Source organism: Centropristis striata, chromosome 22 (genome assembly GCF_030273125.1).
Source record: "Centropristis striata isolate RG_2023a ecotype Rhode Island chromosome 22, C.striata_1.0, whole genome shotgun sequence".
NCBI lineage: Eukaryota > Metazoa > Chordata > Actinopteri > Perciformes > Serranidae > Centropristis > Centropristis striata.
In genome coordinates, this window is record NC_081538.1 from 7,393,984 (window position 1) to 7,406,755 (window position 12,772).

The 12,772-nt window shown below is 36.2% G+C and overlaps 1 protein-coding gene across 1 annotated transcript; it reads right to left on the reverse strand.

Moving 5' to 3' along the window:
- Positions 1–389: 389 nt before the first annotated feature.
- LOC131960832 (tetraspanin-8-like) lies at positions 390–9,320 on the reverse strand. The gene is made up of 9 exons (XM_059326099.1): positions 9,106–9,320; positions 8,181–8,246; positions 6,728–6,844; positions 6,563–6,637; positions 4,987–5,085; positions 4,770–4,862; positions 4,506–4,577; positions 3,888–3,971; positions 390–2,421 (listed from the first exon to the last, which is right to left on the reverse strand). Exons 1-9 carry the CDS (start codon positions 9,163–9,165, stop codon positions 2,284–2,286), a joined length of 804 nt encoding a protein of 267 aa, XP_059182082.1. The 5' UTR covers positions 9,166–9,320; the 3' UTR covers positions 390–2,283.
- Positions 9,321–12,772: the final 3,452 nt, after the last annotated feature.

The following is a 12,772-nucleotide window of genomic DNA, read 5'->3' on the forward strand; positions in this document are numbered from 1 at the left end:
CTTTCATACCGTCACACATCAGGCCACCTGGGCAATACAATCACTGCTTCCCATAACAAAGCCTTGTGGCCTGCTAACAAACTTGTTAGCACAAACATTTTTCCTTGTTATGACTTACAGAGATTCTCACACGGGATTTTCATTCGGCCTTCTGTGGTCTCCCCTCTCCAGACACACATACACACACACACACTCACAAATGCACATACACACACAGCAAAAACTGTGCACTAATATATCTGGATGTCATTCTTTGTGATTTATAGAATCTTAATCAGTTTAAGCAAATGGAATATATGTAATTAAAGTAATCATAGTTTTCTACATCAATATTAACACACAAACACAATCAATGTATCAAATCATATTGTCTGACTCAATATAAATGCATAGAGATATTTATTACAGTCAAGGTTTGACCTTTGATAGTGACCTGCGTCACTCACAGAGAACAGAGACAGACCACAGAGAAGCATAAATAAAGCATAAAACCATTTACCAATATAGAAAATAATCAATTATTTTAACACTTATCTTATCTTTGCCACATCCAAGATGGCGGCGACGTCGACGTACGCTTCAGCACTCAATGCGGAGTCTACGTATATATGTCTATGCTTGTAGCCTACTTGAGTATTTTCATTTCATGCTGTGTTCAGGGTTCCCACAACTTTTTCCAAAAACCTAATTCAAGCACTTTTCAACCATTCTTAAGGTGCATTTTCAAGCTTTTCCAGCACTTTGCACCTGTGCTGAATAACGTGTAACCAGTGAAAATGTTTTTTCTTCGATCGCATCAAATTTTATGCTATTGTGCTAAAAACATCCACAATTATGTTCTGTGAAGGCTCTCTACAGAAGGATGACAAATTGTCACCTAAAGGTGGCGGGTTGGTTTCCCTAACAATAGAGTATGATTTAATTTGATCTGAAATTGATAAAAGAAGTAGCTCACTAGCCAGTACATAATTGTCTACCAACCTGATTTTAGCATTACATGTTTTTATCACATCCTTTACTCTTAAAACAAAGACACTGTATCACTCAACATGTCTTTTTATTTAGCCACAATTATGCTTAAAAAATTACGCTTACTTTTGTGCGTCAAATATTACATACATTATCAGAAAACAGACAAGTAGGCCTATCTATTACAAGTATTGCAGCTGTTACATTTCTTGTCATGATAGCAGAAAGGCTGAACAGTTGACGTCACTTTGGGAGACGGAGGGACGAGGATAAGTGCTTGAACTTTCTGTTTATTCTCCTTTTTTAATCAGGGGATGAAGCAGTGACAGGAGCCTGAAACACTTGCTTTGGTTTTATGGGACTTAGGATTTGCTTCTTTGGCAGCCAAAACAACAAGTAAACTACAGTTTGTTAGATGGATCTTCGCTGTTATCTGCGTTCCTGCCTCCTCCTGCAATGAACTGAAGCATCTATCCCAGAATATGGTTATGCAGTATCATACGTAGCTATTCACAATACAAAACCTATACAAAAAAAGTTGGGATATTGTCTAAAACGTAAATATTATGGGTTATGGACTAATTTTTAAGGTATTGGACATGCCAACATGCCAATTATCATTGGTTATTGATACCTGCTGAAAAAAATCTTTCCATCCTGCATCCTCCCCAATATGTACCACAACATCCTTTATGTAAAACTGTTCTAGAAAAAAACAATTCTCCAGTAAAATGCGAATTTAAATCTTTAAAAAACATAAAAAGGTTTATGTAAAGTTTTGCAGGATACGGATACTGCTTATAGAAGCTACAAAACCACAAAATACACACATTCTTACAAAAGCCCCAATCTACAATCTAAATGTTTCTGCATGTATCATGAACAGTGCTGTTATTTAAAGCACATTTCCTCTATTTCCATATCTTACAATGTAGCTCAAATTTACTGCTTGCAAGTGCTTCCATCTTGGATCAAATGTGTTAAATTACCATTCAAATAATTCAAGTGGATGAAAATACCACTCAGAATTTTCAAAGCACTCACTGCAGAATTACTGTATATCCCACCTATGTTATTTAGTGGTGTAGGTCACAAATTAACATGCAGTTTATGTCTTAGTTTCTATCACAAAGAAAATACGACTTCACAGTATGTGCTGCTACACTTTTCCCATTGTGAAAATATGGGATATGCATAGAGGTTGCACAACAAACAAATACAATGTACAAGTTTTTATGTAACTTCACTTACTGAAGCCAACTTTCGACACATTCAGACAACATAAAAACACTATGTATCCTTGTAGGATCCCAATCAGGAGTAGTCTGCAGCATCTGCGAGGACAGTGTAGTTGCCTGCTTTTGCCTCTGGACTGTAAACCACGATGGGCGTGTCTTCCTTCTTTTTACTCAGCTGACGCAAGATGAGAATACACAGCACCACTGACAATATCTAAAGACAGAGAAACAGAGTCAGTTCTTGATTTGCTATTCATCTTTTTTAGTTTTTGAATGGAGCTGCAATTTTAGAAAGAGACTGAAGGGGGCAGAAGAGACAAAGACATGTTGATGTTTCACAGGTGGAAATAATAAAAGCTTCAAAAGGAGTCATAAATGTTATTGGAAACATCTGTGCTATAATTATTATTACAAACAAAAATTTACTGCTGTGAAAAGGCCTTTTGATGATTCATTTGTACGAAAATTATTTGGAGGGGAGATAGATGTGTGTTCAATCTATTTGCTGAAATAAACAGATTCCCCCCAGATTTATATTTTAGTACTTGCTGCTGCATTGTTATGCTTATTGCTCTGACTCAGATGAGTGTATCAACATTTCTACTGTACACATATCTGGATTTGGGAGCTGACAGTAAGAGAGTAAGAAATGTTCAGAGATTGTTTTGTTTCTTCAAAGTCAACCTGAATCTATAAAAGTTTGGGGTACTAAAGTTGGATTAAAAATTGAGGGGGACATTTCCTTCCCATCCCCAGGGAAAATTATGCCCTTGTTGCTATCATTGTTAGTGTAGATGTGGATATAGATTGCACTACCCAAACAAATAATTTGTGCACAGTCCCTTAAAGCAGCTATTCTCAACATTGGGGTTGGGACCCCAATTGGGGTCGCGAGATGGTTTCTGGGGGTCGCCAAATCATTTTGGAAGTCAGCTCTGTCTCCACTGTGTTAAAGTGTTCATGTGTTAATGTGTTTTAGTCTTTTTGGTCACTTAATGTCTTTTTTTGGGTTATTTTGTGTGTTTTTTGGTCATTTTGTGTCTTTTTTTTTATCATTTTGTGGTCAATTTGTGACTTTTTTGGTCATTTTGTTTCCTTTTTTAGTCATTTTGTGTCTTTTTTGGTAATGTTGTGTCTTTTTTTAGTCATTTTGTGTCTTTTTTGGTCATTTTGTGGTCAATTTGTGTCATTTTTTGGTCATTTTCTTTCCTTTTATAGGTCTTTTTTCCTTTTTGGGTGATCTGAACTGTGCGTGTGAGCGGGGGTCGCGGACAACATGCATGTTAAATTGGGGGTCGCGACTCAAAAAGGTTGAGAACTACTGCCTTAAAGGAAACAGAAATACCAGGTATTAATTTTACAATAACATATTCCAGAACTCCAGGAACTGCTTCCAAATGGTTTTGTCAGTAAATTTTAAATGCATTTTTGAAACCTAATCAAAGTTTTGAGCATCAACAGTGTCATAAGAACTGTGAAAGCAAACAATATAATCAATATAATCAAAACGTCCAGAAGACCAACTTCAGATGAGATGTTGTTATCTGTGAATTATGGCTGATAAGGGCATTAAAGTCAAGGCATTAAAGACAAAGTAATATAATAAGTTAGAGTTGACAAATATGGAGGTAGGTCGGTGTGTGGAATCATAATAGACACATATAGACTGGCAGTACATACCCAGAATAATGTGATTCCCAGCATTATGCCCAATGCAGTATCCACTACTTCCATCTCATATGCGATCAAGTATGGTAAACATGGCTGAAACAGGAAAGCAGATCAATCAATGCTGGAAACCACTGAAAGAATATTTTGTGGAAACGTTACAATTCTTAGAATTTGTTAGGGTCCTATAAGTATTACCCTCCCCTTAAATTAAGAAGATTTGTGCTGTAAATACAGCTCCACACAGCAAAACAGAACAGGACCTGAAAGCACACTTTCTAATGTGAATTACACAGAGAAACCAGTGTTGCAATCTGTGAAACTATCTTTCAGTTCCACATTGGTTTTTGGGTCGGTGTCACAAGGAAAACCACAAGTACATGGAGAAATTCTAGGGAAAATAATTCTATACTTTCAGTTCTTGTTGTTGCTAAAAATTCCAAGTTTTTATGATGAGTCAAGGTTTTTTTATATAACTGAAATTCAACAATTGTCCTGTTGTTTATTTTCTATATGCTGTATATAATTCACACATACCGTATAGTTCATTAAGTATTAATGACTTAGTTCCAGTTTACAGTCAACCTGTAAACGTAGAAATTAGCATTTTAATGATAATGTTTATATTACCTCTTTATAAATCATGATGGGGTGGCCATCTGTCGTGTGCGTAAACAGACTGCTGTTTTTAGGAGCTTCCACCTAGAATACACAGTCAGGAATAAAAGATCATAGTCACCCTAGATTACTTAATTACTTTCTTGCTATGTTAAACTTTAATTGGTCCACAATGACATACAGAATCATTTGAGTTTGAGTTCAACTAATAAATACTACATATTAAATTAGTTTTGATGCTGAAATTTGGTGCAGCAAAGTAGTTTTCACACTAACGCATGGATGAGTTGAATCCTCAGCACACAGGCAGGATTCAGGGATGTTGTAGCCCCAATCCATATAACCCTGATCTAGTCCACAACACTGCAGCTGAGAACAAAGAGGAAAGAAAGGAAAGACAATTATAATACTTCTCTGGCTTCACTGTTTTTTTGATGAGACAAAAACATGCTTGAACTTGAACGCATGCACAATCTCACACAAGGTGACCTACATGAAACTGCATTTCCTCGAAGTGGTCTGAAATACTCTCAGTTCCATTTCTATGCATTTGCAACATACTTAGATATTGCCTGTTGAATTCTTCAGCGTGCTGCACAACAAAATAAAGCAATATAAAAGTTAGACAACTTGTAATTTAAAAAATGTTACAGAATTTCTTTTAAAGGAACTTGTGATTCACAAAAGCACCAGTGTGTTTATGTCTGAGAAGTACTACACTTTATATTTTTGAGTTTGCAAACCCTCATCCTGCTTCTTTTGTCAGTGTTCGCTAATCACTGCCCCTAAACAGTGATAGTCCATAGCTTAGCATTCGTACCTAGGCAGGGCAGGTTTTTTGAGTTCTAGATTTCTAAAACCATATCCTATATAATAGATTGGTAAATCATATCCACCTTTTTCACCTTCAAGTTGGTTTATCTGAGTGCACAGAACTACATGACACCCTCTAAAAGGTCACATTTACCCCCTTTTCTAATCTGGGACCAGTTCTTCACGTTTTTACAGCCAAAGAACTGGCTCTCGGCCAGGAAAAGTTTCAGAGCAGCTCGAACTGTTTGGAAGCTAAACGTTGGATTATTGTGACGAAAAAGACCAACTAAACTGTGTATCATTCATTTTATTTGATTTGTTTAACTGCAATGTGATCAAAATGGGCTAGCATTAGCGGGCTAGTGTTAGCTTTAACACAGGCTAACTAAAAATGTGTCGTACCAGTCGTGTTTGGATGCGTTAGCATTGGCTAATGCTAGCTAGCTACAGCTGATCAAATCAGATTGCAGCAGCTGTCCTGACAACATCCACGCTGTCAGTTAGAAACAAGTGGCCTGCTTTTGTTTATTATTCATTTTAAGGGGTTCAATCTTTCCCCGTTATTTTTGTAAACCACATATGTGCCATGTGGGAATAGAAAGCTGGCTATGTGAGGTGGCATTGTGACTGTCATCTGATTTTTGCTGCTGTCTGGAAGCACCCAAAATTACTTTAAGAGACTTAATATGAATGCAATAATTATGCCTTTTCCTGTTTCTGTATGATTTATTTGTGCCTGGTATGCAGTTTTGATGCAGCTTGCTATCTTATAGGTGTGTAAATCACAAGTCTCATAACAATGTAATACTATATGGATTCTTTGGACAATATTACAATATTTGTCTGCTACCACATGATTTGATTTATTTCAGGGGCCTGTGATCAATATGACATCATATGCCCATTTAGCACAATGAGTTACATTCATTTGTAGGCCTACCAACTTTGATTGATTTGACAATTTTATTACTGAGCTTTTTCCATTAATTCAAATAAAAAACAATATATCCTTTTAAGAGATACACTCAATATTCTCATTATTTTCCTCTTGGCTACTTGTCATTATCTGCCTGGAGCTGTTTAACTGTTTCAATATTTAGGTTGCCCAAAAAGTTTGAATATTTTTTTTTTCAGACACAATCCTTTGTTCATTGTGGTTTAATTTCCATTGTGATATGTTTGGAAGAGATTGATTAATAACGATATACACTTTATCTGTCAAGAATAAATCACATCATAAGTCAACTTTATAATACCTTTGGTCGCATAACCAGTCCTTTAATTTCACCAGCAATCATAACAAGACTGCTCAGGATTGTTCCAACTGCAAACTGAGACACAGATCCATTAACAAGCATGAGCAATCAGATTCTGGGAAAAAGATTGAAATGATTTGGTAGTACTTCCTTTCAACCACTCACCAGTATAAGTGCCCACTTTTTCTCTTTGCAGGCACCATACACACCAGTGATGGCCAAGAGTAGAGTTATGATGGAAATAATATACAGCATATGAATCCCTGCAAGCATCGACTCTATCTGTGGAGAATAAAACAAACAGAGAACCAGGTCAGCATGCTCGGTGAAAGGGGAAAAAACCTGGGTTTAATGCCCTGTGGCAAAAATACATGCACACAGCTGAAGTGTGCAAATTGTTGCCTTTAGTTCCTGAAGTCAGGCAGTTTGTGCACAGATTGAAACTTTGTAAAAGGTTATAAATGTCAGGCCTCTCTACACAGAGCAGTATTATTCCAGCACTGTTACTGTACTCAGGTCAGTATTTACATGAAGCCAGTAGGAACTGAGCACAAATAGCAGACAAATTCACAGATGACTGATATGATGGCCAATACATTTGAGAGCGGGAATGAAAATAGACATTTTCTATGTGGATTGTGTACCAATTTTGCACTGATATGACTATGAAAAGGCACTCAGAAGGCTTTATAAATGTATAATGTATTACACTGTCAATTTCTTCTAGAAGTGAAAACTGAAGAGATCAAGAATAAATAAATATAAAATGAATAGCTTAATGAACATCAGTATTGTATGATGAGTATAAATCAATTGCAGCATTTCTAAATCAGCCCAAACACCATTTTCTGCATTTTATGTTTTAAAAAAAATATTTGATATTGGCGCATATTGGAAAGCATAAACACAGATACTGTTAGATACTGTCATAGGCCACAATAAATGGCTGTTTACATCCAAATAAATTTTATATTATACTTATACTGTAATATTATCATATTTCTATTATTATACTTACTTACTACTTACTTATCATCATACTAAATAGCCCTTTATACTTTTACATATTTGCTGTACATCATACCTTATATATAAACATCTTCTGTACATTTTTCTATATTTTATATATACTATAATATTATACTATACTCTGTATATCCTCTGCATGTATTTAAATATACATATATATATATATATATATATATATATATTTTTTTTTTTTTTTTTTATGTATTGCTCGTATTACAAGCTAATTAACAAGCTACAATCTAGTTTTCTCTAACGTGCAATATCTATGAAATACAAAATACTCTCAGGGAAATAAAAAACCTATGTGCAATATTGATAATAAATGCTTTATAGCAGCCATGTCAGTATTTTATGTATATAAGATGTTCATAATGTATGTATATTATGTATGCATATGTCTGTTTTTATATCTTGTAAACTCCCCTGTCTGTTCCTTGAGCTGCTGTGAAGACTAAATTTCCCCACTGCGGGATAAATGAAGTCTTATCTTCTTCTTATCTTGTCAAATAATTGCCCAGCCCTACTGGAGAACTCAATAAAGCAGGCTAAAACATTCAATCCACTGTAACAACCACAAAATGCCTGTTACCTCTTCATCACCGTGGAAGTGTCCATGGCTAAACAGAGTGCCTGCCAACAGCAGGGCACTGCCGATCTGCAACAGCACCAACACATGTCATGATTTATTAATTCAAAGGACAGAAATAGGCTCAAAGTTAGAAGAAAATGTATCACTTAAAGTCAGATTAAGAGGTTGGAATGCATAAAATCATAGTACTGTACATGATGACCATGTAACACATTTATTATGTGTAGTGAATCTATAAATACTAAACAGCAGGAAGGCACCAATAGCCTCTCAGAACAACAGTGTGGCAGTTATATATAAAAAAGAAAAAAAAAATACCTTGAGGACACAAATACAAGGAAAACCACATGTTGCAGACAGCAGTTCTACGCAGTCAGAGGACATGTTTTGTGCCCTTTTTACTTTTATTATGTAATCCAAGAAAACCCTTTAAGATTAGTGCTACAAAATAAGTGGTAATAAAATCCTTTTCACGAAATGATTTACTCAATCAGCAACTATTTTGTAGCTCTCTTAGTATTTTAAGTAATTCTGGAGTAAGAAAAGATATATAATAAATATTCCAGCCTTAGTTTCTTTTTTTTTGTTTTGTTTTAGTAAAAAAAAAAAAAAAAAAAAGTAAAAAAGTGACTTTTATTTATCATGGCCTGTTTCACCATGTCTATTTTCCTTTCACCCACTGGGAGATAATTTCTCCCTTAATTGTTTATTCCAGAAAATTCTGATTTTCCTCATTAAACGGTTGCATTCAAAAAAATTACAACTGTCTCGTTAGAAATGAAGCTGCAGCGCTAAATGAGACATCACGTTTTTTTCAAAACTTCCACTGCAAACAACTGAATTGAAATAATGGACTAGCGGATTTAAGCACGTGATAAAAACAGCTGCTTTGTGTGTCATTTCAAGGCAAAGGAAAAACACTTACCGCCATTAAACTTGTCACGAAAATGTAACTCCGTCTCAAACAGACGTTCACTTTCCCCATCTTTGTTGCAGCTTGAACTTGCGGTTAATGTAAGAAATTCGGTTTATAGTTTTACCGTAGCACAAATCCACATGCTACAAAGAGAGCAGAGCCAGATTTTAATAAAGATAAAGTTCACTTGTTGTGCATGAGTATTAGAGCATGGGCGGAGAGGGGGAGGGAGCCCCCACGTTGTGCTAATGGGAGGCCCTCCCCATCTGCAGGGACTGGCTGTGTGTGTGTGTGTGTGTGTGTGTGTGTGTGTGTGTGGGCGGAGTTGCAGAGGTTGGGAGAATAATCATATTTGGGAAATTACAGACTGTTCACCCATTTCCTTAGAAATGATTGAATACGTTTTTCCATTCTTATTTGTGTCTCCTTTCTGTGGAACACAATCAGCTGCTCTGTGTGTTCATATCTCAGGGGCTTCAGTTTTAGGATTTTTGGTACAAACATGTTTCCTAATTACATCTCATTTTAGATGAGGAATTTATCTGTTATGTCACCATTTTAACGTAGTTAAATGGTTAAATGCCAAGGCTTAGAACTTAGTTGAGAATCCTAAATTAGGACCCTCCAAAAAATGTTTTTTTTTACATAATGTGAAATGCTGAGACATGGACAAAAATAAATGCAACTTGTGTTGTGAAATAATAAGGCAGCTGTGCAGAAAAGCCACCATTTTGGTCAAATTATGATTGGTTGGTTGTTTTTTCTTTATTTACAGTGTAAACCTTAGATGTACAATTACAGTGAAATCTGAACAATATCCGACTGTAGTGATGTCATTCAGTATCTATATACTGTATATTACAACGCAATCTGGTAGATAAAATGTGATTATGGTGAAAAATGTGATCATGCATGTCCTCTAAAAATGCCAAAAAATGCCATAGAATAGTCCATTGACAAATCTGATAATATAGTATGTCTATTAAAAATAAACTTGATATTTTAGTGTTAAAAAAATTGTGTATGTTAAAAAATTTTAAAACTTGCCATATAGCGAAAATGTAAAAAAATGTCATTGTGCCACAGCATAGTCCATTGATAATCTGATGATATATATTTAGTTAAAGAACAAAAAAGCAATTTAGTATGTTAAAAAATCGAAAACTCGCCATTTGTGGGCGGTATAGTGAAAATGACAAAAAATGGTCCAGCATTTTAAAAGTTTGTCATTATTTTTGGGAATTTACTGGACATTTACACTGAAGTTTTACAGTGTACTGTAAATATTCAGTAACTTAGTGACAAATCAGTATAGTGTTGTAAATTGTGTTGTAAATATATAAGAATACAGCAATATACTGAAAATGTATTTCTAGTAATACACTGTATTTCTAAAATACAGTCAGGAACTGTAAAAGAAAAACAAATACTGTACTTTGCAGGTCAAGCTGCTGCCAGTTAATTGTAACTGTACACTTACACTAAGTTTTACAGTGCGTATCTAAACACAAAAGTTCCAACATAAAAATACAGCTGCTGGGGTAAAAAATGTCATTACAGGTAGGTCTTGAACAAAATGTTTTGCTTTCTCTACCAAGCTTGGCAAAAACAATCTAAAAAGGTTCCCTTTCTGAGGCATAACTCAAGTTTTTTATGGCCATATAGCCAAAAACAAAATCAACATAAATGGTCATTTGTTTTCAAAAAACATGCCTTATTTACTCAAAATTAACCTCAATGTCAGTTTCAATGACACAACAAGCAAAGTCTGTCCTCTGGAGTGGTATTCTAGGGGTAAGTTTAAGGCTTCAACTATTTTACGATGGAATATTACATTTTTAATCTTGGTCTAGATTGTCAGCAATGACCACGTCACTCTGGGTTTGACAACTATCCAACTCATTATCAGCTTGAGTAGGGAGTGAAACACAATCGTAAAAATCAATCATCGATGTTGTAAACAGCTTCTCGGGCCATTTCCCTTAGACACAAAAGTGTTTGTTTCCCTGAATAAATTGTGAAAGATCCATTTGCACTCTCAGTTTATCATGCTGAGTGCACTGTGTGCATGGAGGTGGGCAGACAGAGAAAGATTGGCGATGTACCTGCAGGTACAGTATTCACGTCACATTTAGCAAGTAAAACAGTGGAAGACCTGAGACTGACTCGAAAACAAAGCTCTCAAATGCAGCTGAGAGAAAGTCAAACTTTTTCTCAGCTCAGTCCCTCATAAAGCACTTTTTGTCTGCTGTTGTCTTGCACGAACAAAGGAACTAGTGAGAGGCTGCATCACATGACTTCCCTTCAGAGACCCACACACACATCTGAACACACCCTCACACCATCTATCTATCCATCTATTTGCCCATTCATCCATCTATCTGCAAGTCACTCACCCACGTACAGACCCAGATACACACTGCTGCAATATTATTGGTCCCTGGAGTTCCTCCAGAAAAATGTCAATTGTTAAAGCAGATCCAGACTGGAGCATTTCCTGATGGGGCTCAGAAACATCTGGAGAGCATAGTGAACACACACAGTATTGCACGAATCTTTGTCCACACATATGTAAAGCTTTCGTGGTGCCTCAGTCAACTTCACTCACACACATTCATAAAATCACTGGCACAAACACATGTGTACGTTGGCACACACTCACACATCTGTAGGACATGAATGCACTGAGACATTCTGCTGTGCAGAGGATGTTGGTGGGTGGAAGGACGCAGAGGGCCAAAGAGCCTTAATTTCACTGGAGATGCTTGGACCAGCTCTGTTCTCCAGAGATAATGTTGCAAAGAGCAATATTTTGAGAATATGTGGGAAAACTAAGGAGAATGTGACAGTGAAGAATGAGAAAAGGCTGTTGGCTATTATGAGAAAACTGCAGATGATCCATAATCTATTTCTTTTCATCCTCTCTTGAAATTTGACAATGATCTGCGATTGTTTAATGTTCAACACTGTTTCCTGGCACACTGACGACAATGTCTCTTGCCATCAAATCATTATAAATGTGAACAGTGATGAGAGGAAAAGTCATGGGCCTGACTGCATGAACAGCTGACTGCTTAAAACTGTGCTTTGTTCTTGTGTGGCATTTTCACATTTATTTTCCAGCTCTTTGCAAAGAAAAATCTAGAGAGCTGGTTGAGTCCAAACATGAGACATTTCAGGAGACAAAACTGAAGCTTTTAATGAAGCTCAAATGAAACAATACAAGTGAAGAGCAAGATGTAATCACTGTGGAAGACAACCCCATATATTAGGGTTCTGCTTTTTAAAGAAGTATTTAACCAGAGGGGGATGTGCAAGATTTGAAGCATGGATGGGATACTGAACAGGCCTATTGGGATCAGGCCCCGGGGCCAAAGTGTGAGGGGCTCCCCTGACGAAATGTCACTCAAAAGACACACATATCCATGAGGAAGAGACTCAAAACTACCACAAAGAAACACAAAAAGACTACAAAGAAACCAAAACAACTACAAAGAGATGCAAAACAGCTGTGAGACACACAAAGAGACTCACAACCGCTATGAAAAGTGGGAAAACAACCACAAAGAGCTTAAAATGACTGCAAATAGACACAAAACCACAATAGAAAAATGTGAAGCAACTATGAAATCCACGTGTCTCTGCCCATCGTCTTGTAATCCGCCAATGATTAGAA

What these genes read in the sequence shown, in the direction of transcription:
- LOC131960832 (XM_059326099.1), bottom strand. Translation starts at nt 9,165, where the DNA reads ATGGGGAAAGTGAACGTCTGTTTGAGACGGAGTTACATTTTCGTGACA. An exon ending in GACTGGTTATGCGACCAAAG is followed by an intron (nt 5,086 to 6,562) that starts GTATTATAAAGT and finishes TTTGTTGTGCAG; the next exon opens with CACGCTGAAGAATTCAACAG. An exon ending in TGGGAATCACATTATTCTGG is followed by an intron (nt 2,422 to 3,887) that starts GTATGTACTGCC and finishes CTCTGTCTTTAG; the next exon opens with ATATTGTCAGTGGTGCTGTG.